The following is a 27,144-nucleotide window of genomic DNA, read 5'->3' as shown; positions in this document are numbered from 1 at the left end:
GGGCGACAGGACCTGTTTAGCACGGACCTCAGGCGCGTCCCGAGGTGATGACAGCGGGGACGTAATCGCACGTCCTTGGACAAGACTTTCCAACCCTGTCCTCCCCCGGCGCCACCCCAGCACCCGGTCCAAAAATAGATCCCTTCAAGCCCCGGGCCATCCTGAGCTAGAGTGGGTAGGATGAGCGGCTTCCTCCGGGGCATCCGGGGGTCCCCAGCTGTCCCCATCTTGTCCTCCCGTGCTCCCGGCTCAGCGCGGCCGGAGCCGGCGCCGCGGGGCGCGGAGTGGGAGCGCGCGGCTGGGACTCTGCCCGGGGCGGGCCGGGAGCAGGGTGGCCGCGGGGGTGAGGAGCCGCCCGGGCCCGGCCGGCCTGACACCACCTGGCGGAGTCTCGGGGAAGAGTCTTAAAGGCGCGCGCTCCTCCGCGCCCCTCGCACTCCAGAAGGAGCCGCCGAGAGCTCGCCTCCCTCTCCCGCCCGGCGCCTCGCGAGGTAAGTGCCGTCCGGCCCGCCCGAGTCGGGGCCCGGGGCGGGGTGGGGGGCGGCCCGGGATGGCCCCGCGCTCGGGGAGCTCGGGTCCGGGCTGCGGTCGGAGGGCGGCGCCCAAGTTTGGGGAAGGCCTCGGAGCGGCGCAGCGCCGGGGCGGGGACTGCGCGGGTGGCGACGGGCTGGGGCCGTCCGGGGGCGGCGGGGCCCGGCGCCTCCCCGGGGACCCGCACCCGCGCGCGGCGCGGCGCAGCGCCGAGCCTCCGCCCCGCGCCCGGCGCACTTGGCGCGCTCTGCCCGCGGTCCTGGCGAGCCCCGGGCCGGCCGGAGCCGCGACCCCCGCCCCGCGCCTCCCCGCCCGCCGGGTCCGCGCAGCCCTCTCGCCCCGCGGTCGCGCCGGGTCACGCCGGCAGGTCGCGCTCGGCCGCCGGCCAAGCCCGCCCGGGCCCCGCCGCGCCCGCGCCCCGGGCCACCCCGCCCGGCCTCTCGGCGCTGCGCCCCTCGCCTCTTCCCCAGCTCCAGCCGCTCGCTATTTTCACACCTCCCGGTGCCCCGGCCCCGGCGCCTGATTCAGTGCTTAGTAATTAATTTGGCGTTTCAGAATGGTCAGCGGGCTGGATAATGGGCGCATTCATCCCCCGGGCTAATCTGAACAGAGGTGGGAAGAAAGGCTTTCACAGACAGAAAATGCCATTCGCTGAGCGCTCAAAGGGGCTGTCACTCCCAGAATAAATCGCCGCCGCGCCCGCCGGCTTCTCTGGCCATTTCCATACAGCCCCGGCCCGCGCCGCGGACCCGCCGGCCTCGGCCTCGGCTCCCGGGAATCACTCACTCGAGGGCCTTCGACGGGAAAGTCGGGCGAGGGCGAGACCCAGGCGGGGGTCGAGGGAGACGGCGAAGCTGGGGGCTCGGGTTAAGGCCGCAGGGGACAAAGAGCTTGATTAGAAAATCAAATGCTAAACTAGGAGGCGCCGCTAATTCCAGGCGCGGACGTTGGAGCTGGGGCTTGGGGAGCATCAGCCCCAAACCCCGCGGTTCGCAGCAAGCTTCTGGATCTCCCGAATTGTAAATGGAATCCAGTGCACAAGCATAGAGAGAGATCGTTGGAAACAGGGCCCGCTCTCGTGGAATCCCGACCCTTACCAGGCGTTTGATTCTGGGTTCCCGGCGGCATCAGCTCCGTCTCCCCGGGGGCCTGGAGAGGGGACACCGTGCCCTCCGCAGCCTCCAGCTGGCTACTCCTGCGCGGACCCCAGGGTCTGCCTCGGTGCATCAGCTGAGCTCCAGCGGCTTGATCCTCTGACCTCCTCTCGACCCGCGGTCGCCGCCAGTGTTGGGCACAAACGGTCTTCGAGCTCTGACAGCCGGGGCCTTTTCCTGGCGGCGCCCTGTGCCCTCTGGCCAAGCGGGATCGTGCGCCGCAGCCGCAGCCCTGACCCGGCGGACCGCGTAGCGACAGCGCCCCCAGCCCGGCTGTGGGGTCTCCGGGTGGGCAGGGCTGGTTTGGCTGTATTCAGGTTGACGCTTCTAGCACTTGATTTTCCTGCTGTTGGGGCTCACCGTGCGTCCACCTTGAGGGGCAGATTTGGCTCTTGGCCCTTCTGCCCAGTGGGACCCTCCCATGAAAGGAAGAGAAGGAGCTAGAAGGAGCTGTGGCCCTAAGATCCAACCTCAGCTAGCTTGAGAGGCTAGCATGACAAGGGAAGCAGCTGGGGAGGAAAAGGGACTTTCTGGGATTGCCAGAAGGGTGTCCCAGGGTGTATAGGGGAGGGAATCCCATGCCTCTTCACCAGCTTCTGGTGGAAGTCACTCCTCTCTTCTGTGACTCAGTTTCCCTGTGTGCGAAGCAAAGATGAAATCGCATTTGGCTCCCAATGGCGACCCTCAGTAGAAGGATCCCGCACACCACTCACACCTCCAACCACCAATCCGGCCTCATGCTCCCCTGGCACCTGTCCGGGTCTTCACCAACACCTCTCCTGGGAGCTTCAATGACTCCACAAAATTTTTCCCAGTCTGCTTCCACCCATCCTTGCTGCTTCTGGTTTCTAGTACCCAGCTGTCCCTGAAACCACACAATCCAAGAGCTGGAAGAGACTCTTCAAAGAGTCTGGGGCCGCGTTTAGATGGTGAACGTGAGTCCTGGAGTGGCTTGCTGGGGTCATGCAGCTAGTTTAGTCAGAGGACTAGAGCTAGAGAGCATTTCTTAGACTCTGGCATTAGCCCTGGGCCCTACCCCCCAGAGAGAGCTTCCCTCGGCCTGGGGCGGGGCCCAGAAATCTGCATTTTAAACAAGCTTCCCAAAGCATTTTGGTGCAGGTGGTGTAGGGACTATATTTAGGGAGATAGTTTAGGAAACTGGGCTCTGTCCCCAGCTGACCCTCCTTTCCCAGGACCATGGCCCTGCTCGGTTTCTGTGCTTCACTTTCGATCAGCATTTACTGTCTCCCACCCCTTGGGAGGCCTGAAGTGGAGGGTTGGGGGGGGTCTACTTCTAGGAGATACCGGGGGATCCCCTGCATGTGCAGGAAGGAAAAGCTGTGGGTGAGCTGAACACCCCACCAGATGAGGACGGTCCGAATGGGCTGGACATTGAACCCCCCCAAACCGAGGGGCCTTTTCTTACCAACACACTTTCACAGCTGGACCTAACACTGTGCACTGCAGGCCCCCCCACACACAGTACAAATGTGCCCAGACACCCCTCCCCCTTAGCAAGGCAAACCCCTGCCCACACCAGGGACAGAGCAGCCCACCCGCCATAGCGGATCCGTGCCAGCAATAACCCAGGTGTGAGCTATGGCCCAAAACACCCAACACCTGCCCCTTCACCATCCTGGGACTCAGAGGAGAGAAGGTGTGAGGGGGGCAGGGGGAAGGCCTGGAAGAGTGGAAGAAGGTGGGGGGGGGGAGGAGAAGCTGTTAAAAACGGGGCGGGGGGGAGAGAGGAGGGGACGAGACCCTATTTATGTAAGCCGTTTGTAGCTGTGGATTGTAAAACTGGGCAGGATTCTCTGGAGTAATTCATAGTGTTTGGACAAGACAAACATTGTTCTGCTTTAAACAAGCCTCCAGAAAGGTCAGCCTGGTTCATCCCTTTGCTGTGAGTTGCTGAGACTATCCAGATGATGAGAAAATCAGATCTTAGCTGAGGGGGCCCAGGCAGGAGGCAGCTGTCTCCTGAGTCCCTTGGACCCAGGGTGAGGGCACCCAGCCCAGGGAGGGTCCTTGGCTCCCGTTGAAATGGGCTGATTCCCGCTCTGGAGCCAGGAGATGTGGTATGTGTGTGTGTGTGTGTGTGTGTGTGTGTGTGTGTGTGTGCGCGTGCGTGTGTGTCACAGATTATGGAATTTTGTTGCTGCCAAGGATCATCCGAGTTCTAGAGCGAGGCCAACGTGACCCACAATGTGAGTCTTCCTTGCTCGGGTGAAGGATTCACGGGAAACAACTGTTGATGGAGGCAGAGTTGAATTAGACCAGCTAGCCTCAAGCCCAGACCTGCGTCTGGACGTCAGGAAGTCCCCGATCCTTACGTGTGGATGCCCTGGCTCCCCCCCACCACACCTCCCCGGTTCCATTCAGTAAATGTTTCTTGAGTGCCTACAATGTGCCAAGTCTGTTTAGGGCTTCGGACACCTCCAGGTCTCTTGCCTCGGCTTCTTGGCTTGGAACTCCTGATACCCATGGAAGACATGGAAGGAGGGGAGTGAGGGTGGGAGGCAGGAAGGAGGCATAAGGTCACAGTCCACGCTTTTCAGGAGAGCGGATTGCTGCTCAGAAAGGTGCGGTGAGTTACCCACTGCTGTAACCAATCACCACTGGCTGGTGGCTTGAGCTGTGGACATTTACTTCACCCATTTGGGAGGCCGGGGGGTCCAAGACCAAGGTGCCGGCCAGCGTGGCTCCTGGCGAGGGCTCTCTTATTGCTGATGACTGACTTCTTGCTGTCTCTCACACGGTCAGACCAGGATCATGTCTCTCCTAAGGGCATTAATTTCATCACGAGGGCTCCCCCTTCACTATCCCGTTATTCCCTAAAGGTACCTCCAGATGCTATCACCCTGGGGATTAGGGATTCCGCCTAGGAATTTGGGAGGGACACACCATAGCCCCACTGTCAGGGAGGTGCAGACAGAGATCAGGGGGCGGCATGAGGGGAGTACTGCCCCGGCGAGCACCCAAGGTGCTCCCTGCAAGCAGGGCTAGGAAGCTAGATGCTCTGAGACACCCCATAGACCGTGTGCTCAGCCAGAGACTAGGGGGTTGCTCCGTAGGGTAGGTTACGTCCATGCAGCCTTGTGTCTACTTTCTGGTGTCCTTCCGGAGGCTAGCATGGTGGCTACACCTCGCCGCATGGCAGCATCGGTGACAGAGAGGTCCCCTCCCTCCCCCCATCCCATGTTCCTTTAATACCTTGTTATAGTTGAATGAGTCTGTGCACTCACTAATCTGACTCATGGAATGGTCTGTGTCTATTTCCATCCTGTACCACGTCTTAGAATTCAGTCCCCTAAACTTTCTCCCTGTGTGACACGTGGACTAGGGATACCTCATTTGACTGATATTGGGGGGGGATAAGCTCTTCCGCATGGTTGATTTTTGCAATTCACAGATCATTCCTCGAGGCAGAGAAACTTTCTATGTAGTCGTTTGTCACGAAAAACGTTTTTCCGTCAAAGTCATGATTTTTTTTTTTCCGCCTAAGTTAGCAAGATCGAATATAGCAGGTTTCCCTGAGTTCGGTTGAACAGGCGACCCGCCACCTACTTTGATGACTCACAGAGCCATCTTGAGGAACATGAGCTCCTGGGCAATTCGCTCAGCCTCCGTGCCTCAGCTTCTTTTGCAACCTGGGGAGCAATAGATGGACGTTCTGGAAGGGCTCCTCCTCTTCTCCGGGAATTTGGGTGGGGCCTGTCCCGCATCCCTCAGTGGTGGCTGGGATCGAGTCCACCGTCAGCTGTGACGTCCCAGAGGAACAATGTCCAGGATCTCCCATTCTTTCAAGCACCCTTATCTGTGGTTCCTAGAAGAACAGAAGACACGTGACCTCGGCGGACAAACACTTCAAAGTGAAGACATTGTGGCTTCCCCGTGGACTGGAGTCCCCTGGTACTGTGACTCCTCTTCTCTCAAATGCTCGGGAGACCATGGACCTCCTTCTGGACGGAATTATAAAGGGGTTGGAATCCCAGCTTCCAGAAGAGAGGGTTTACAACACCTCAATACAAACAGCAAGCTCTGGGCAAGTGGATGCGGGAGATGCTCCGCTCAGCATTGTGGGAGGGAGGGAACAGCCAGACGTGGTCCTTGCTCCCGAGAAGAGGACTTCAGGAACATTCCAGGACCAGCACGTTTGTGTCCCGTACTTTGCTCCTTTCTTGTACCCCTAAGGTCACCTTTTACAGTGCAAAGGGGACCCTTTTAATTCTAGCAGCTGTAGGATTTGCCGGAAGTTAGAAATCAGTATCCCTGTCTCCTTGCCTGTTGCAGCTTCTGGTGACCACTGATGGCCGCTGGCCTTCTTGGCTTGTGGCTGCATCCCTGTGATTTCTGCCTGTGTCTTCACGTGGCCTTCTCCTCCTCTGTCTTGTCAGCGTTCCCTCTGCCACTCTCTTAGAAGGACACTTGGCATGGCATTTAGGGTGCACCCAGATAATCCGTGGTGATCTTCCCATCTCCTGGTCTCTAACCAAGTCACGGCAGCAAAGACCGTATTTTGCCATCTAAGGCCACATTCACAGGTTCCAGGGATGGAGACATGAATAATCTTGGGGGCGGGGCGCATTTTTCCGCCTGCCACAGCTGGTCACCATCACCAGTTGTCCATAATTCTGTGGTTTTTAATTACTTAATTGTCATGAATTTGTAGTGCATTCCTATTCTGTGCCTGGAAGCACATGAGACACTTGGGGATTCACAGGGAGAAGACATGATTCCTCCCTCAACAGTCAGGGCAACAATGGGGAATTAAGAGCTACGGGTCCCCAGGATGGATCCCGAAGTGTTCATTCCTTATCCAAGTCTGTGAGACTGTGTGTACCCTGACGACACTCACCTCTCTGACCTCATCTCCTACTGCTCCCCATCTCGCTCCCCAAGCCCCCATCAAGCTGGCCTCCTTCCTGTTCCTTGGCAAGTCAAATTCTGCCTCAGGACCTTTGCACTTGCTGTCTTTGGTGCCTGGAAGGCACGTTTCTCCCCCTCCCCAACCCCCACAGCCCCACAGCTCCCTTCCTCACTTCACTCTAGATCCTTCTTAGAGAGGCAACCCCCACCCCCCACCCCAGTACCTTGTGTAAGATGCACCTTGCCTCCTGGCACTCCCCGTCCCCTCCTCCGCTTTATTTATGTTCCCGGCACTTACGACCATCCAGTTACTCTTGTCCCGGCCATCTCCACCTCCACAAGCATTTTGAGATACGAGCACTAGAACGTCCCAGAAGATCCTAAACATTAATGTATCCTGTTTCATTTCCAATTCTCTTTCTGAGAATTTACTTAGCTTTTTTCTTTGTGTGTGTATGGAGGGGGGAGATGCTTAGTGGCACATTAGGCTAAATTTCAGGTAGATCAGAATGGAGTGCGGGGTGGGAGACTCTTCTGGGGGGGGATGTATGCATGTGAGGAGCTATTTTCCAGGGATGGGAATGACTGGTGTGTGAGTGTGGGCGGGGGGACCCACTGGCATTTAACAGGCAGGGGTCAGGGGGGCTAAATGCCCCACAGTGGCATAGGACCGGTCTGTCTAGTGAAGAATTTTCTGGCCCTAAATGTGAACAGCACCTCTGTGGAGAAACAATCATCAGGAAACAGCCCGTATTTGGGCCCTCAAATAGCATTTTTCAATTGCAACTGAAAACCTTTAGCCCTATAATGGTCAGGCTATTTCTCCCCAGAAACATCGCCTTCTGCTAACCCTGTCTGTGTCCCCAGCCTGGCTACACTACCTCTTAAAATCACTGCTGCACTTGTAGGATTCCCTGATACGACGCCCTCCTTCAGAGCTCACGTCAGTGTTGAATGAGCTGAACCCCATCTCTGGGCTCAGAGACGCCCCCCCCCCCATTTTCTCCACCCAGAGAACCGTCCCTGTATGTGAACTCTTTGTTTCCTTCCATCCCTGACAAAGCTTCCCCCCACGGTGAAGCATTTTCTTTAATAGTGTTCAGGGTGGGACCTTGTCAAAAGGTTTTTGCAAATGAAAATAAATTACATGGGCTGGTTCCCCTTATCCACAGGCATTTTCACCCCTTCAAAGAGCCCTGGTAGATTAAAGGATTTGCTGGATTTGGGGTTTGTCTGGGCTTCTGTGCCCAAGTCCTGAATCCTCAGCAAGAAGCCAGCAACAGGGGCGGCCCGAGCTGGAGGTGAGGACCATCCAGGACACCGAGGAAATGGATGGGGAAACCTCCAGAAACCCTCCACACTATACAGGCCCCTTCTGCCACGCTCCAAAACCCTTCCCCAAACAGTCCCAGCTCCCGAAATCCTGCCGAGGGAATGGGATCACCTTGAGCAAGCCTCCATGAGGCCTATGGGGTGAGCTGGGCCCTCGCATCCTGGAAACGAGGGGATGCCCCTCATTCTTCCAGGGTGAGGGATGTGGGAACCGGATCTGGGGATTTTGAGACTAAAAAACCCAAGGTCCAAAAAACCCCTAAACTATCCTCTGCGGGGCCAACTTCTTTCTTTTCACATGCATTTTTTAATCAGTCTCACAAGCCTAGACAGTAAGTGTGATGATCCCCGTTTCACCGCGAGATGGGCAGAGTCCCTTGCTCAAGGTCACACGAGGTCAGCTCCAGGGGACTTGGAATCATGGTTTGCCTGCGTCCAGTTCTTCCTGTTTCCTAGAGAAACACTATCGAAGCAGGCCACCCTGACCCTTGTGGGGAGGCCAGATGCCTGCATCAGATTCCAGAATTTCCTCTTCCAAATCCCAACCCCACACCCCACACCCCACAATCTAGGTCATGCTCCTTTTCTTTGAAGACACCAGCCCCTGGTTCAGGCTTCCTCCTGCCCCAAGTCCTGAGGCTGGTCCTGTGTGCCTTTAAGTCCCAAGTGGGCAGACCGTCCGGCACCGGGACCTCCTTACGCCCAGTCCCCTTCACCTTGGTGTCCCAGCAGGAAGCCCCCTCTTGTCCTCAACCAGCCTCGTCATCACCCAGAGCTGATCCCCTTCTGGAATCTTCCCTTTGGACTCTAGTTTGAGACCATGATCTCCTCGGCTACTCACCACACCTCTTTTGTCTTCCTGAATCTTCTAGACCAGCTCTATCTAATAGAACTTTCCAGGATGATAGAAATGTTCTTTATCGTCCAAGTGAGGGTTAACGGAGGAACCTTTAATTTTATTTCATTTTGATTCATTCAAGCCAAAATTGAAATAGGTACGGTGGTTACTGGCTACTGCATTGGACAGCACAGTTCGAGAACCCTGGGCTCAGTTTCCTGTTCTCTCCACGTCCTGTCTTTACGTCTTCTCTCTTTAGCCTTGCTTCCGTGGTCCAGCCCAGCAGCCACCCCCTCTTCCCCTTCTGTCCTACGTCCTGGAAGAAACCTGCAACTCTAGATTAATCCAGTGGTCCTGCTTTCTCAGGGTCTACACAGGGGCTGCTAAGCCCCGCTGGGGCGGTGGTGGGGGGCTGTGACTTTGACGGTTGGAGCTTGCTTTCTCATAGATGGTCCCCAAACAGCAGGATCTTGAGTTCTGGCCAGCAAGCGTCAGGCTCTCCTCCATAGTGACCCAATCAAGCTTTCGCCCGCCTTGAACCCCCAATGCTCCCACCTGCTCCCTCTGCTCTCAGAAGATGCTGCCACTTCCTGTTCCACTGAGACAAGAGGCACTTTGGCACCTGACGGTCAATTCTACAAGGCTAGCTCTGTCTTCAACCTCTCTCCTTCCGTTCCTTCCTATCACCCCATCTCTTTCCTGCCACTTGTTTCCACACTTTGAACACTGTCTACACGTGCTGTCCCCACTTTCATGACCTGAGGTGGTCTGGCGTCTGTCCCCACCGCTCCTCTGCCCCTGCTAGCCAAGGTCACCAGTGACTTCCTTGTTCGAATCCAAAGGAGTTGTTTCAGATCTTATCTTGACCTTGAAGGCATGTGACACGGCTCACCACCCCACCTTCCTTGAAACTTCCCTGTTGGCATCTAGGGCACCTGAGTCTTCTGGCTTTCCTCCCGCTCCTCCTCTGCCTCCTTCTAAATTTTCTTGAAAGGCCCACATTCTGCTCTTCCTAAAGTGATCCTCAGGCTTCCCAGGTAAGGCTGGGTGCCAAGAATGACGGACCCCCCCCCCCCCAACACATTGCTTGCAGAAACACCTGGGAATTTGCTTTCTCATCCAAGAGTGACACTGCTGTGTTTTGAACTTCTGTTTGTGCCGAGGATCCTGCTGCTGGAGCCCAACGTGCCTTTTCGGGTGTGTATTTATAACCCCCACTTTGAGAAGCTCTCACAACACTTGGACATCTGTTTTTTTCATTTGTCCCCTCAGAGGCCAGTATGCTTTCGGGAGGGACACTGACAAACGAAAGGGCATTGGGAGAGGCTGCCAAGTGGCCAGAAAACTGTCCTGTGAGAACTCACAGAAAGAGCTGGAGACATTTTTGCCTAACGGATAAAACTGAAGGATGATAGAGGGCTGATTGCAAAACTTGGAAGAGGCAGATCTTTGGTCTGGGCTGCCTCGCGGGGGCTGGAATTGCATGAACTGTGTTAGTGGCAGGGAGGTGGGATTTGAATGGAGGTAGACGAGTTCTGCCGTGTCCCAGAATGTTCCAGACCTCCAGGATACAAGGTGACAGTCCTGCCCACCAGGAACTGCTAAAGAAGATATGCTTAGACCTAAGTGATCATAATAAAAGTGCAAAGTGCCCCCTCCCCCACCCCCAGACCACGGGCCTGAGCTCAGCTGGCAACACGGAAGTCAGAGAGAAGCTTCCCTCCAGCTCCAAACTTGTTGCCACCCACAACCCCCAAAAGTGCTGCAGACAGAGGCGCCTGGCTGGCTTGGTGCGTAGAGCACGCAACTCCTGATCTCGGGGTCATGAGTTCGAGCCCCACTTTGGGTGAAGAGATTACTTAAGAAATAAAAAATTAAAAAAAAAATCGTCGCGGACAGAAACAACATAGCAGGAGGAAGGCTTGGAGACTTAACCTTGGAGATAACCCCAAAACAGCCCCAAGTGGGGTGAGCAGTAAGCTGGGCACCCTGATTTGCCTGTTGCAGACCCGTGCTGGCCAGACTGGCTTTCCCTGCCTTGTGTTTCAGTGTGAGGCCACCAGCTTCTAGCTCGGGCCATCACACAGAAACCATCCCACGGAGCTCGCTGCTGTCACCGCTGTGGGGATGTTCTTGAGGAAGTGTGTTCGGTACGACACACCGTGTTCCCTTTATGGCCCCCCTAAGCCCCGGGAGAAATCCCTGTCTGATCTTAGTACCAAGAATAGTTGTAATTTTCTTGAGTAATAGGTGCGTGTGTTTTTATCTCTTGGACACTGGGAATCGTGTAACTGGCATGGTTTCCTTTTCATTTTGGCTGCTGGACAGCTCAGGGACAAATCTGTGGCCCACCCGCAGGACGTGAACAGGGCCTTCCGGGGAGCATTCTTGCTTTGGTCCCATTTCCCTCCGCCTGGTTTTTCTTTCTCCTCTTCGCTCTCTTTCTTATTCTAACATACAAAATTGAGAACGCCCAAGCCAAAATCAGTAAAAATCACCTGTAATCTCACTCTTCAAAGATGACCACAGTGAACCAAATTTATGCTTACTTAAAAAAAAATTAAAATGAGCTTATACTGTGCATAGTGTTTTTTGGGGGGGGCATCATGTTTTGAAATTTGCTTCCCCCCTTTTTACTATGTCATGAACATCTTTGCATGTACTTAAATGCTCTTCTTTACATTATTTTATTATTTTAATTAAAAAATATTTTCTAGGGGCGCCTGGGTGGCACAGCGGTTAAGCGTCTGCCTTCGGCTCAGGGCGTGATCCCGGCGTTATGGGATCGAGCCCCACATCAGGCTCCTCCGCTATGAGCCTGCTTCTTCCTCTCCCACTCCCCCTGCTTGTGTTCCCTCTCTCGCTGGCTGTCTCTCTCTCTGTCGAATAAATAAATAAAAATCTTAAAAAAAAATTTTTTTTTCTATATCTATTTGAGAAAGAGAGAGAGGGAGGGAGAGCACGGAGGGAGAGTGAGAAGGAGAAGCAGACTCCTCGCTGAGCACAGAGCTGGACGCGGGGCTCGGTCCCAGGACCCTGAGATCATGACCTGAGTAGAAGTCAGACGCTTAACCAAGTGAGCCACCCAGGCGCCCCTAAATTATTTTAAATATCTGTAAAGATCTGGCAACTTAGTGGTCGCGATGGGCATTGCTACATCCACTTGCTATGTGCCTGGCTTTATGAATATTTATATGTACACTTAATTCATGTAGATTATGGAAGTGCAATATGTGTGTCCACGTATTAGAAGCTACAGTCTTCCTATGGGCTACCTGATTTGACGCTCATAACCGTATGAGACAGATACTATTGTCCCCGTTTCCAAAACGAGGAAAGCAAAGCACAGAGAGATGCAAAACTCGCCAAGGCCACACACTCTGGCTACGAAGCATTACTCCTCACGGCCATGCTTTCAACATGGCCCTCGCATCTCCCAGCCCACAAGAGTTAAACCTCCCCTCTGCCTCCTCGCACCGCACTGTCTAATTGATGTTATTTTGCCATGTGTTAAGCAGCTCGTAAGTCACCGAGAATCCTCTCTGCCACAAGGCAGAAATAAACAGTGTAGGGAGTGGTAAATGGCACGGAGAAGGCAAAGCTGAAGCGTTCCCCTAGGGGAGAGGATGAATCTGGGCTGTCTGTCGCGCAAGGAGAATGCATGTATTTCCTGGGGCTGTGGTGAACTCCCATCCCTGGAAGAGCTGGCTTGGGTGGCCCTCTCTCAGGGAGGCTGGGGAAGGCGGTTTTCCAAGGAGACTGAGCTGGGCCAAACGAGCCCTGAGGCCTCTTCTAGATTCTCACAGTTCATGAGAATGCCAGTGAGACAAAAGGAGACACTTGATGGAGATAATAACAGCAAGTCGGCTCTTGGGCCAGAACCAGAACCCTGGGCTTTCAGTCCAGATTTATGACTCGATCACTCATCTAAAAGTAACAAACCAACAGGGATTGAGTTTCAAACTCTCAGCCCAGTGTATTCTGCCCCCAAAGCGCTTTGGCTGCCCTGCAGGATAGCCAAAGGATGCTGTCACCATCCTCAGTCCTTTGGTTAAGGTGGCAGAGAATGAGGCAGGAAGGAGAAGCTGGGTGGCCCCAAGGAGGCCTCGTGAGACTATAACTGGGGGGGATTATTACCCACTTGAGGACGAGGAGAGGAAGGAGTCCTGGTTTCTATTCCCGGATTAGATCCATGTTTGCTAGCTGGGCGATGTTAGGCAGGCTTCTGACCTCAGTTTCTTCATCTGCAAAATGGACTTAAGACCTACTTTGCAAAGCTGTAGCGAGGCTCGCATGAGCTAGTGCGGGGCAGAGCACCCTTGAAAATGCGAGCCCGCCTCAGGGGACCTGGGGAGGGCTGAGCTGCTTTCAGCCTGAGGCCCGCGGACCCGTCGGGCTGCTTTACCGTCTTCAGCCTCCAGCCCAACACAGCATCCCCGGGACGCAAGGAGCCCCATTCCCGGCACACAGGCCCACCGTAGGGTGACGACCGTGGGGGAGGGGGGCAGGGTAGCGGCCCCTTCTCGCCCGCTCCGGTGGGCTTCAGGAAGAAGAGGTGAGCAGGCAGAGGTTACCTCCCCCCCCCCACTCCTCTTCCTCCCAATTCCCGGCTGTCTGCCCACGAGGACTCGGCCCTGTGCGCGGTGCCACCGGGGCCATCAGGCCGGGTTGGAGGAAGGCCCGACCTCGGCGCAGCAAAGAAAACAAACACAGATGTGTTTGGCTGGGACCAGGAGGGAGCACGTCGTCCCCTCCCCCGCCCCCGGCCGCGCGCTCCCCCGGGCGTGGGGCCGGCGGAAACCTGCGGGGCTCCCCGGGCAGCGCGGGGCCGGGGCGAGGCTGACAGTCCCCGGCCGGCCCCTCCTCCCTCCGTGGGGTGCTCGCCGGGCCCAGCCCCCTCTCCGGGGTTTCCCCGGGCGCTCTCCTCGCTTTCTCTTTGTCTCTGCCGCCCTTCTTCGGGCTCCCCGGTTCCCACCCGCTCGCGCTCCCGCTCGCTCCGCGTCCCGGGCCGCTTCCCTTTAACTTTCTTCTTTCCCGGGGTTAAAACTTTGCTCGCGAGCGGGCGGCTGCTCGCCGACGTTATTGGCCGGCGCCCCGCCCGGCGGCCCCGCCCCCCGCCCCCGCGCTCCCCTCCGCCCCCCACTCCCGGCGCGAGCGGCGGCGGCGGCGGCGGCGGCGGCGGCGGCGGAGCCTTCGGGGGCGTGCGTGCGTGTGTGAGTGCGCGCCAGCGAGCGTGAGTGTGTGTGCGCCCCGGGCGCGGGCTGGGCAGCACTCCGAGCGCGGCGGGAGCGGCGGGAGCCGGGCGGCCGCGTCGTCACTCGGGCAAGCGAGGCGGCGGCGGCGGCGGCCGGGGCCGGGGCTGGGGCAGCGGCGGCCGCGCCGGGCATGGAGCTGGCAAGCCCGCGCTGAGGCAGGACGCGCCTGCTGGCCGCGAGCGAGAGGCTCTCCGCCGTCCGGCGCGCGGGCTCCCGGCCGGGGCCGGGCAAACTTTTCTTTCTCTTTTGCCCTCGCCAGAGGTAAAGTCCCGAGCGCGGACTCTGCGGCGGGGACGCGATCTGGGCCAGCCCGGAGGGACCCCGGGCTGCGGGAGGAAGGGGCGCGGGGCCGTGCGGGCTGGCGGGCCCCCGCGCTGTCCCGCGCCGAGGTTCGGGGCGCTAGGTGGGCTGCCTGCGGACCGGCAGGCGGGCGCGGGCATGCCCCCCTCGGGCGGCGTGGAGGCGGCGGTGGCCGGGAAGCCGAGCGTTCGCCCGCGGCCCCGGCTCGCCTCCCGGTCAGGAAGAACGGGCGCGGGCGGTGCGGGCTCGGGGGACCCCTCGGGATTCGCCTGCCCCCCGGGACTGTGGGCAGCGAGGTGGGCGGCCGGCCGCGGGGTTGGTGCCGCGGAAGCCGGGCGTTCGCCCGCTCCCCAGCTCGCCGCCCGCCGCCCGCCAGGGAGTGGAGGGCGCGGGGCGGGCTGGCTGAGCGCAGCTCCCCTCTCTCCTCAGGCGCCTTCTGCGGCGGGCGGACCGACTCCTCGGCGCTGCGGGGCCGGGGCAAGCTGGACGCAGCATGATGCGCGCAGTGTGGGAGGCGCTGGCGGCGCTGGCGGCGGTGGCGTGCCTGGTGGGCGCGGTGCGCGGCGGGCCCGGGCTCAGCATGTTCTCGGGCCAGGCAGCGCAGCCCGACCCCTGCTCGGACGAGAACGGCCACCCGCGCCGCTGCATCCCCGACTTTGTCAACGCGGCCTTCGGCAAGGACGTGCGCGTGTCCAGCACCTGTGGCCGGCCCCCGGCGCGCTACTGCGTGGTGAGCGAGCGCGGCGAGGAACGCCTGCGCTCCTGCCACCTCTGCAACGCGTCCGACCCCAAGAAGGCGCACCCGCCAGCCTTCCTCACCGACCTCAACAACCCGCACAACCTGACGTGCTGGCAGTCCGAGAACTACCTGCAGTTCCCGCACAACGTCACGCTCACGCTGTCGCTCGGCAAGAAGTTCGAGGTGACCTACGTGAGCCTGCAGTTCTGCTCGCCGCGGCCTGAGTCCATGGCCATCTACAAGTCCATGGACTACGGGCGCACGTGGGTGCCCTTCCAGTTCTATTCCACGCAGTGCCGCAAGATGTACAACCGGCCGCACCGCGCGCCCATCACCAAGCAGAATGAGCAAGAGGCCGTGTGCACCGACTCGCACACCGACATGCGCCCGCTCTCGGGCGGCCTCATCGCCTTCAGCACGCTGGACGGGCGGCCCTCGGCGCACGACTTCGACAACTCGCCGGTGCTGCAGGACTGGGTCACGGCCACTGACATCCGCGTGGCTTTCAGCCGCCTGCACACGTTCGGTGACGAGAACGAGGACGACTCGGAGCTGGCGCGCGACTCGTACTTCTACGCCGTGTCCGACCTGCAGGTGGGCGGCCGCTGCAAGTGCAACGGCCACGCTGCCCGCTGCGTGCGCGACCGCGACGACAGCCTGGTGTGCGACTGCAGGCACAACACGGCCGGCCCGGAGTGCGACCGCTGCAAGCCGTTCCACTACGACCGGCCCTGGCAGCGCGCCACGGCCCGCGAGGCCAACGAGTGCGTGGGTGAGTGGGGGGCGCCGCGGCGACGCGGGCGGCGGGCGGTGGGCGGGGAGGGGGGTGGAGGCGCGGCGGCTGCGAGGGCCTTGCGGCCGCGGGTGTCCGGAAGCGCCGGCGGCGGCCGCACGCGAGGACCGCTTGCCGCGTGGATGCGGAGTGGACCGTGGGAGGCGCATTCCGGGACATCCCGGGTCGGGGAGGGCTGAGAGCGGGTTCACGGGCTCGCGTGGCGCGGGCCTTGGCCACTCGGATATGCGCGCAGGGAGCTCTGTGAAGCCAGGAAGCATGAGAAATGCTTTGGGGGAGAGGGTTTTGCAGAAAACTTGCTGACTGGTCCCCCTGACTCTGGACTCAACTGCAAACATGCATTGCCTTACCCTCCCCGCCCTCCCCCCTCCTTTCCCAGGGCTGCAGCTGGGCGCGCAGTTGGGAATCCCGGCCCGGTTCCCGGGAAGTTCCAGCTTCCCAACCACAAATCCCTTGGGAGATGGCAGAGGGATTTGCAGTTTGGGGCCAGTTCGGCACCCGACGAATGTATCACTCCCTTACCTTCTATTTGTCTTTTATGGTTTGGAAAAAAAAAAAAAATCCCACCCCTTTTGAACAGCGTATTTGTGTTAGCAAAAGAATGATGTGATTTAAATTAATTACTATCTACAGATCACAAAGGAGAGTTTAGTAATTATTTTAAAATAATTCAGTCATGGTCCCAAAAAGTATATCAACATTTTTTCGTGTGTGTATGTTGTTAGCGTCAGGGGTAGGTGAAATGGAAGAGGTTTGAATCAACCCAACGGTCCAGCTTCTCGTTTTTTATAATGGGGTTTCAAGTCCTGAAAGAAATCTGGCAAAACCAGCTCTGGTGAATACTGTTGGGTCAGAAATGAGGCTAAAAAAAAGTGGGGAGAGAGAGATCTGTTCCATTTCTGAATTGTACAACTTCGCTTCTGTAGAAACTCTCAGGCATCAGTTTCTCCCCAGGAAAACAAACCAAACCAAACCAAACAACAAAATGGGGGGGGGGAGTGGAAGGCGAATGCCAGAGAATTCTAGTATGAGATGTAAATTTCCAAGTCCCACGTTCTATTTTAATGAAAAGTATTTAGTCCCTAAGTAAGGCCATTGGGTGTTCATCTTTTGTGAACATATAGCCATTCCACCCTCCCCCCACCCCAGGCAGCCAGCGCGGGTTTCTTCAGTCTCTTCCCCGGTCGGAGGCACATTGCTAAGTGTGCTGGTCCCCACAAACACACGTTTTGAGGTCTGGTTCTGATTAATTGTGTCATGTTGTTGTCGAATAGTTTGTGCCTCATGACTGTGGATGCAGACTTCTGAGCAAGCGAATGGAAAACATGTCTTGGAGAGCCGGGTGGGCACTGAGGCCCAGTCAGGCGTCCTGGGCTGCAGAGCGGGGAGCCTCCTGTTGCTTGGCGTAGGCCTCCATTTTTTGCACCGGGTCCCGCTTTTGCAGACCTAATTGTTCATCCCCCTCATTTAAGGGACTGAACGGGTTGCCAGCTTGAAGAGACTTTGCAGGATTCCGCAGCGAGCTAGTGGGTCCCACCCTGACTTTAGTGGTCTTTGAGAATAAAATTGCTTTGATCTGCTCCATTCCTTTAGAAATGTTGGTTTTTCCCATCCCTTCTCTTTCCCGCTCCCTCTTTTCTTTGCTTCCTTTTGTGCGTAAAACCCCTTTATTGACATTTAAAGGGCCTCCCATGGTTTTGCTATCAGTTTTAGTTTGCATGTGCATATGAAAGATATCTTCTGGGTTGTCAACAGCGGGGTCTAATTGGACAAATGCAAGTGAATACATTGTGGTGAATGAACTGGACCTTGTGGTAACATTGTACTGGCTTGAAGATTCGTCTTAGCCTCGGTATTGTTCCGATTCACCACCCACCCCCATCCCTCCCTGTCACTTTGGATGTGGACACGTAACCCGTACGTGTTGCAACAATGGTCATGCACTTGAAATAATCTCTGTAGTTTAGGATTTTGTCTTTTGACCAAAGCATTAACTATGTGCACAAATTGGATTGACTGCTTTTTTTTTTTTTACAGCCAAATTGAGCAATCAACATATTAACTAATGTAATTAGTAAGTGTTTTTTGTTCAAAAAGTTTAATTAGGCCTAATAAATACATAATCTGCATGACAAATAATCGGCTAACAATATTTTCTGGTTTTTCCTGAAGTTATTTTAATTCTCGGTAGTTAAAGTATCTTTAAATCTTGCCAATTATTCAGTCATCTCATAAAAGCAAAGCCAATTCAACTAAGTTAAAGTTATTTATAGTTTCCTTTTTGAATAGATGTTCTGATATCTTGTAGCTACAGCCCCGGGAACGTCAGGTTGAAGTTCCCATAAAGTCTTAATTGAAGTCTTAGTGATTTTTCCATCATTCCGCAAAAGAGAAAGCCGGCAAAGACAATTTAGAAGTGATTTACAATTAAAGGTCGAGCTTTTTATGAAAAGGCCCTGGAGTGGAGATATGTGAATGAATTAGTATTTGACAGGTGTTCGGAGACACTACAGGGCACTGTGGTAGGAAAAAAAGCATTAATAAATCCTTCACACACTAACTTTTGTACTATCAGCGGCTCAGATTTTCCCCCCCAACATAATCCCATCTTGTGAATTTCACACTGTTGACATATAAAGTCAGGCTCCCCAGATTATTTACAATGAAGGCAAGGTAAAGAAGGATGCTTTTTAATTCCAAAAATTCGTCTTGATTTAAAAAAAACGAAGCATTATCACTGTGCTATGTTGTTTTTGCCTTTATAAAATAATGAGACAGTGATTTATAACAGACTAAAATAGCATCCTTCCCTACGTTAATTCCCATACCCCCCCCCAAAAAAAAAACCTCCAAAAATTTAAAAAGACATGGATATTATCATTTGACTACGCGGTTCTGCACAGGGCCGAGGTGCTTTCGGATTGCTAAGAAGCGCATACATCCTATAGGTTTTCTTTTGGGCAAGCTTTCTTTTTGGTGCCTTTTCAAGGTTGAGTTCTCTACGGGATAAATGTGAACTTTTCGTAAAGCCCAATTTTATTTTAAATGCAATTTTGGATTTCTTCTGGATGGAAAAAACCCCTCAAAACAATATGAAAGACAAGACCGTGTATAACGTTACAGCCTCGACAGCTCTCAGTGGAATAACTAAAGACTTTCTTCCGCCCATATGTATCAGCAGTGCTCGAATGCTCTTACACACATGTGCGTTTACATTCATCGCGTAAAGAAGCATCCATGCATGGTGGGGGTATGTGTACGTTCAAGGGAAAATGCATGAACAGTTTTAAACCACCTGGGTTGCTAGGCCCTTTCTCTCCCCCCCCCCCCGTTTCTTTTTTTTTTTCAAAAGAGCATCTGAAGACCATATTGTGTTTCATAAATTATTGGCATCAGTTTTAATCAGTGTCCCCCTGACGTTGGAGCTGTGTTAGTATTTAGTGCCTGACGAAGCATGCTGTTTAATCTTACTGTGGGGATGTCAGCATGAACCCCTGCCTGGTTTGTGACAGGGTGAGCTTATGAAAACTCGTTTTGCGACTCACTCTATGGCTTTGCATTGCCCAGCTGAAACCCAAAACCCACACAAAAGACGTCTCTGCAAGATGAGCTCCGTGCTGGGCTGGCCTCCTATGGTCATGGGTACCTGGAACATAATGCTGGTAATTGTTTAAACATGGCTTTGGGAGAGGGGGGGTCCTCATTGCTGCAAATGGCTCTCGCGCTTTGCCCTACCATCATCCCCAGCAGGAGAGAGGGGTTGTATTGGAGGTGTTGCCGTGAGAAATCCAACGCCCCACCAAAGACTCGTACAAAATCAGAAGGCTAAAATTATTTGCTGCTTAGTCTAGAGCCTGGCACATAGCTGTAGATCAGTGAGTGTTTTTATAGTTTGAGTAATTATCATAATTATCATCATTATGGTGGTTAAGTCTTGAGAGCTTATTTTTTTGCCAAGCACTCGTGTTAGTCATTTAATCATTGCAACCATGCTAATAATACGCAGTATGATTGCACTTATTTTACAGATGAGAAAACCATAACCTAGAGACATTACAATGGTTTTCCCAAAGCCATTTAGTTAGTAGGTGGTGGAGCTGGATGTTTATGCTTTGTCTTACTGTATCCTTTGTGCGGACTCCACAGAGAATGGACGGATGGATGGATGAGTTGGTGGGTGGATGGAGGTTACATATCCACGTATGGGAGAGAATTGGAACAACCTGTTACTTCTGCTAGAATTGGAGATGGGTCCCTAGTTGTGTTGATTATGTTATATTGTATTAATTATGTTCATACATATATCAATATGAAGTTGTATGTAAGAAATCATCCTTCAGGGGCACCTGGGGGAGTCGGTTAAGCATGTGCCTTCGGCTCAGGTTATGATCCCAGGGTCCCAGGGTCGAGCCCGGCATTGGGCTCCCGGTTCAGCGGAGAGCCTGCTTCTTCCTCTCCGTCTGCTTCTCCCCCTGCTTGTGTTCGCTCTCTTATTTCTTTCTCTCTCTCTGTCAAATAAATAAAATCTTAAAAAAATCATCGTTCATTTTAGCCATCAGGCCTAGTGGGAGCTGGGAGTTGGGAATATAAGTGAAGAGGGTTTAAATACTTTCTGGCGGGTCTTGGCATCCACCTGGGTTGGTGATGGCCAAGTCTCTTCTTGATTTCAGAGCCCGTGATCTCTCTCAAAGGTAGGGAAACACAGCTCGTAATCAGAAAATCCTCTTTAATAAGGCCTTTTCCGTTTCCTTAGTGCTCTGTATCCCCCTTGCTTCTCTGGAACATGGAGAAGAAAATCTAGGAAGTGGGCTGAGAAGTGTTGTTAAAGAGATGAGTTGAGCGGCACTCCCTGGCTGCTAGCATGGTAGGTGAAATTCACGTGTGTTCGCACAGGGCTGTGGGTGATCTCGGCCGCATGGCAGCTGGTGTGAGGGTCTCTGCTGGGGTTCTCCCCAGCATCCGGTGGGCAAGGAGGCTGCTCTCTACCCAGAGAGAAGGGAGACAGAGTTATGTCAGGGTAAGCTTCCTAGGGTGGGTCTGTGCATTTCCAGGCTTTGCCAAGAAGCCTTTGGCCCTGCCCAGACTTCTCTCTGACCTCCTCCTCCTGTAGAAAAATGAGATCCTCGGAAAAGTATTTGAGACTTTATGTCCAGAGTAAATATTGGAAAGGCAGTGGGTTGACATTCAGATGTTCCCTGGAAGGAATCCCCTCGTTTTCTGCTCACAGCTGGTATCGATATCTCCTTCTTGAGATGAGTTGTGCTTTTCATTAAGTAAATTTTTTGTCTTGGGATTAAACCAACATTGTATTCTTAATAGACTTTTATGTTTACACTTCAAAAGTCCACTGGGTTGTTATTCGTGTTATCTTGATGGCTTCAACAGAGTCTGCTATGCACGCTGGTCTCACCAAAATAAATGGCCCTCTAGGGAACTGGATTATAAAACCGCCTTATCTGTCCATGCACCAGTACGAATATTCTGTGAGCCAGTATTTTTTTCTTCCTTTCAGAAGTGATAATCATACCTTCGGTTTCCGCAGTGCCTTTCATTAGAGGGAGGCCCGAGGTCTCAGAGGGCTTTTGAAAGACTCAGGATTTAAGCCTAATACTTGCAGAGTGGCCCACCGCATTTTGCCTGTCGTCTGGGAAGACCCACAGCAACCCCCCGTGGGCTCTGTGGCCTGGGCAGGTGTGGCGTTGGTCGGGGAGGCTGGGGAACTGCGGGGTTGACAATGTCAGTCCGAGGCGGCCGTCAAGTGGCATCGCGCAGACAGACCGCAAACCCGCACTAAGTGCCAGCCATTGTAATAGGTGCTTTCTGATGGCCTTGTTTCAATCCATCAGGAATGGAAGCTTCCCCCAAACGGACGTCCCTGCCACCCATGGGCAGTTTTTCCACCAACAGAACTAAGTGTGGACTGGGCCTCAGGGCACGTCTTGGCTTAGTCAGTGAGGCCCTTGCATACACAGAGAGCAGGGGGTGTCAGCGGCCTCGTTTCAACTGATCACATAACAGCCCTGTCCTATTATACCCAGCCCTGGGGGACGGCTTTTCTGGGGAGCACCTGAGCATGGGAGCTGTGGGGGACAGTCCTCCGTGCTGTCTGCTGTCCTGAGGGTTGGTCTGCGTCGCACAGGCTAGCGAGCTCAGCATTGCATTCCCATATTCTTTTTTTTTTTTTAAAGATTTTATTTATTTATTTGACAGAGATAGAGACAGCCAGCGAGAGAGGGAACACAAGCAGGGGGAGTGGGAAAGGAAGAAGCAGGCTCCCAGCGGAGGAGCCTGATATGGGGCTCGATCCCAGAACGCCGGGATCACGCCCTGAGCCAAAGGCAGACGCTTAACGACTGCGCCACCCAGGCGCCCCTGCATTCCCATATTCTTATCCCCAAATGCATTCCTGCTGGAAACTCGGAACTGGATTTTAATCGGCCTTCTGAACCTTGTGTAATTGATGCGCCTTTTCCCCATGTCAGAAGGCCGAGACCTGTTCCCGTGGTCAGCCCTGGGCCCACAGAGGTAGTGCTTCCTTCCCGTCCGCAGCTCCCTGGAGGCCTTAGCTGGGTGTGTGTTCAGCCCAGCTAATTTCTTCTGTGCCAGAGAGAAAGGGGCTGTGGGCACGCGAGGGACGAAGTGTGGAGTACCTCTCGTCTGAGACTTGCCCTTCTGACACTTCGGTGCCTGCCCCAAGTCTCCTTCCCGATAGACGTTTGTCTGAGAGGTCCGCCGACGGAGTGCAAGACTGGAGACGTGTGCTCTGGCTTTGCCCCATGTGGGAGCCATGCCTGGCGATCCCAGGGCCTTCTGCCGTCGGGGCTAGTGTAGGGGCCATCGTTACGGGGAAATGAACTCGTGTTGCAATGCAAATGCACGTGTGCAGAAAATCCAGAAGACAGATGCCTCTCGGTGTGGTCACCTCCAGGTTGTTGAACGGGGTGGCTTTTCAGCTGGCAAAGGAAATTGGCTGGGTGAGAACCTTGAAAGGCGGAAAGTCAACACTCTAGCGTACTACATCCACTGATAACCAAGGAGTATTTGATGGGGCATCCCAAAGGTAGGGGCACTCTTGGTCTGCCTGATGATCCGTTCCTGCTTGGGGTGGCCGTGGTGCGTACTTAGCGATCGCACCACCACTCGCCCATTCTGAGACCGGGGCAGACATTGCTAATCAATCACAGCAGAGATGGTCTTAGGATATTAGCATCCTTTTCAGTAGAATACCCTAGACAGCCCTGATTTCTTAGAATTAGCCTCAGAGATGAAAACTGTGTGACATTTTCGGCCCCAGAAGACCTTCCCCAGCTCCCCGAGCCCGCAGTCAAAGGAGAACCCCATAAGTGGACGTTTCTGGAGCCATCAGTGGTGGCGGCCCTCTCTTGGGTCTGGCAGGGGAGGTAAAGAAGTGTGAAGTGGGTGCCCTTCCTGCGGGTGGAATGCACTCTCGTGGGAGAGGTTGTGCGTGTGAGGGGTGAATACTTGTACACCTGCACTAAACCGCGAACACGGCTGGGCGCTCAGAGGGAGGAACTTTGCTGAACACCCAGGACACAGGAGGCGCAGAGGGTCTGGAGAAGAAGTGGGTTTCGGATTTGGCTCCGCTAACATGGGAGGACTGCATTGCAGTCCACTGCAACACATTGCCCACGTGCGTTGGCTCTGTGGTTAGTATTTTTGTTTTCTTCCATGCCACGAGCTCAAGAGAGACCAGGTGCCCCAAAAAGGGTGCCTTCCGGGAGTGGGTCAGCTCCAAAGCTCCCAGGCAGGTTCCCCTGGACTAGGAGAGCTCTGGAACCACCTTCCCATGCCAACGAAAGCATGCCCCAGCCGGGGACAGGGCTCTGGTGACTGAGGCTTCTCGGGGCTCTTCCCACATGAGAAGTTGGACCCTGGCCCCCAAAGCCACATCTGGGTGGCATTGAGAGACTGTGCCCGGGGCCACGTCCCCTCGGTGCTTGGCTTCTGTTGGGGCCAAACGGTAACTGATGGGTCCAACCCCAGCATGAAAAAGGAAACACATTGTATATTTATAGATACAGGATTTGGCATCCGAAACATGAAAGTACCTTTGAGTTGCACGCCCTAGGTCAGGGCTCTTGGACACCCTGCCCCGAGACCTGCGGCCAGCGTGTTTCCTCTCCCCGAAGCCAGCCCTCAGAGGTGGGCAGGTGATCCCAGCCAACTCTTCATTCCCAGGCCCAGCCCTGTCTCGCTCCGTGGCTCAGACCCGGGGAGAAGTCCCAGGGAAAAAGTGGCCGGGCCTTCCCAGCTGCCGAGAGCCCAGTGCTGCTCCCGCCAATCTCCAGAAACCAGCCCTTCTGACCCCATGTTCTCCGGCCAGCTGGCCACCGCGACACCCAGAAAGGCGAGGGAAGAATGGGACAGGGCATTTCTCTGTGTTTCTCACCCCTGCTTATGATCAGGACCAGGGGACGGCCGCAGGAGAATAGGACCCACATGTAAGTGGCAAGCGGTTCTGATTTTCCTGCTCCGTAGGAATTATTTCGTTCAAAAGTCAAGATCGGAGAGCACAGCTTTCTAGTTAATCATATATGGAAGAGCAAGATGTGTGTATTAGGGGTTATGGTTGAGACCCGCCGTGTCCAGCCTCACACTGCGCCCCACCTGCCGTGTCCCCGTGGGCGTGTTGTTGAACTCCTGTGTGCCTTCAATGCCCTCGGCGCCCTGGGGGTTCTGTGCAAGACCCCGGTGGGATATGAGGGGCCCGGGAGTGAGAGGAGCCCCTGCCTTATGCTGCAGAGGGGGCTCAGAGGAGGGGCACGGGAGGGAGACCCAGAGGCAGAGCGCGCGTCCTGGACTCTGAGCTTTTATCAACATACACGTCTATCCCCCTTCCTCCTGCCGCGCTCTGTTCTAAACACTGCACAGATATTGTCTGATTTTATCCTCACAACAGGCTACGACATGGGTTCTGTCATTATTACCCTGAAGTAAATTCCTTTACTAAAGTGTGACATCCATAGGGAAAAGCACTGGGATCCGAAGTGTGGGCTCAAGGACTGTTGGTGAGCACCCTCATCGAGAACACACCAGCACCCCCGAAGCTGCCTGAGCTCCCTCCCGTCGCCACGCCCCCTCCCGTCGCCACGCCCCTCCCATCGCCACGCCCCTCCCATCACCACGCCCCCTTCCCACCAGACATGGGCTTTGACTGCTTTTGAGCGCTACGGATGTGGAATCGTGTTCTGGCTTCTCTCGCCCCAGTGTTCCGTTCGTGGGGTTTGTCCGCGGGTCGTCTCCTTCCCGTGGCCGTGGAGTGTCCGGTGGTATACACATGGCCCAATTTAGTTATCCATCCCATTTATGGCGGGCACTTGGGTGGTTTATCACATGCCAGCTCGCACAAAGGACACTGCTGTGGGCACGCTTGCGCACGTCTTTTGACTCGTGTGCACGTGAACGCATTTCCGTTGGGCATGTATCCAGACGTGGAATCCACTGGATTGTTGCAGGAAGCGGTTGCACAAATTTACATTTGTACGTGATTTTACAGGTGAAGAAACAGGCTCGCGGGGGACGCGGACCTTGCCCAGGGTCACCCAGCTAGCAGGCGGTGTGGCCCCGGGGTCCTGCTTCTCACCGCTGTGTCTGATTGCCTCTCATCTTTCATCTGTATCTACCCTGTCAAGGAAAACTGTTTATACTGGGGGACAAAGGTTCCCTTTACTTCTCTGGGTCTCGGTTTTCTGTAAAGTGAGGGGTTGGGGCCCGAAGACCGTCTTCAGCTCTGATAGTCTGTGTTCCAGTGGAACGTGCCTCCTTCCTGAGGCGTTTTCTCCTGTGTTACCCGCCCCCCCCCACCCCCGTTCCACTGGGAGTCCCTCGAAAGACTGGTCGGGCTCTGGGAGGGAGACCTCACTTGGGCCTGCCCTTCAAGACCACCAGGGATTTGTCCTCCTCTCCCTCACCAGCTGTTCCACTTGGGGAGGGGAGGATGTGGGGTGCGTTCCTTCTTTGCCCTCCTGCCTGTCAGCTGGCCGGTTTCCTCTCTTCAGATCATGCGTGTGCAGCTGGATGGATGTTGACAAAGTCAACTCACCTGTGTAACTGGCTCTGCCATCAAGAAATAAAACATTTCCAGAAGGCCTCCGTATGTCCTTCAGATCACCCCCATCTTGTCTTCCAGCACCGTGGATTTCGTTTTGTCTGCTCTTGAACTTTCTATAAATGAAATCATACCGTATGTCCTCTTTAGTACCCGCCTTCCTTTGCTCAGGCTTATTTGCTTGTAAATAGTCTTAAACATAGCGTATCCTAGAATCCTTTTTAGTCTGATGGGTGATCTCAGCTTCTTGGGGATATTAATCATCCTGCTTGCTTTGTCTGCCCACCTTTGCTCATGGGAATGATTTCCTTGTGTGTGTGTGTGTTTTTTTAAGATTTTATTTATTTATTTGACAGAGATAGAGACAGCCAGCGAGAGAGGGAACACAAGCAGGGGGAGTGGGAGAGGAAGAAGCAGGCTCATAGCGGAAGAGCCTGACGTGGGGCTCGATCCCAGAACGCCGGGATCACGCCCTGAGCCAAAGGCAGACGCTTAACCGCTGTGCCACCCAAGCGCCCCGCCTTGTGTGTTTTGTAATGTCTGACTGTGAGCTTATCTTTTTGGGGGAATTTTATGGAAATCCCACTGGTCTGAGTTCTGGAGTATCCCTGTCGGGTTGATTCTGCCAGACATCTTAGAGGTATCATTGGCGTGGGACTGATTTTTCCGTCAATTAATCATCTTGGACATTCCTGTGTCAAGCAAGGAATATGCATTTTCCTCTGGTCCCTCCTAGGCCTGGATCGCTGCTAGTTTTCCAGCTGGTCTCCCTGCCCTGTCTGTCCTGTTCCCCAGCCTCCGATCTGTTCTTACTAGTAGTTCCCGCTGCCAGATCCCCAAATGGATGACTTCCTCAGGCCTTTGATCAGCAGTCATTTCGTGGTGCAGCTAGCCCTGATCAACCTACTTAATAATATCCTAACACAGCTCCCTCATCTGTGTTTGTCTGTCTCCTTGACATGCACGCACACACACACACACGCACTCATGCATGCACGCATACACTCATGCATTCACACATTCCCGATCACCCTTTTCTTACTCCGCTTCCTCCATTTTCCCCCATAATACTTACCACCTTCTAACACACTATGTAATTTACTCCTTTATTATGTTTTTCACCTGTCTTTCCATCCTCCCCCTTGTTCCATTTTAACCTTCGTTAGAAAGTAAGTTCACGTAAGGGTGGGAGTCCTTGTCTGTGTGGTTCACAGGGGCCTGGCATACAGCAGGTGCTCACTAAGTATTTGTTCAAGGAAAGAAT

At 54.8% G+C, this 27,144-nt stretch overlaps 1 protein-coding gene across 3 annotated transcripts in view; it reads left to right on the top strand.

The window, feature by feature from the left end:
• The first annotated feature begins 403 nt into the window (after window positions 1-403).
• NTN1 (netrin 1) overlaps window positions 404-27,144 on the top strand; it is a 174,410-nt gene continuing 147,669 nt past the window's right edge. The window contains exons 1-2 of one of the 3 annotated variants that reach the window (XM_044391844.2): window positions 404-491; window positions 14,709-15,790. In XM_044391844.2, the coding sequence (XP_044247779.1) occupies window positions 14,773-15,790 (1,018 nt within the window). In that variant the 5' untranslated portion in view covers window positions 404-491; window positions 14,709-14,772. Of the gene's footprint in view, window positions 492-13,879; window positions 13,958-14,078; window positions 14,241-14,708; window positions 15,791-27,144 lie in introns of those variants that run through there. The other 2 variants (XM_044391845.2, XM_026520974.3) reach the window with 2 other exon arrangements.

This window comes from Ursus arctos, unplaced genomic scaffold (genome assembly GCF_023065955.2).
Source record: "Ursus arctos isolate Adak ecotype North America unplaced genomic scaffold, UrsArc2.0 scaffold_14, whole genome shotgun sequence".
In the NCBI taxonomy this organism is placed as follows: Eukaryota; Metazoa; Chordata; class Mammalia; order Carnivora; family Ursidae; genus Ursus; species Ursus arctos.
The sequence above is the reverse complement of the archived record's forward strand: the minus strand, read 5'-3'. Positions and strand labels throughout refer to the sequence as shown.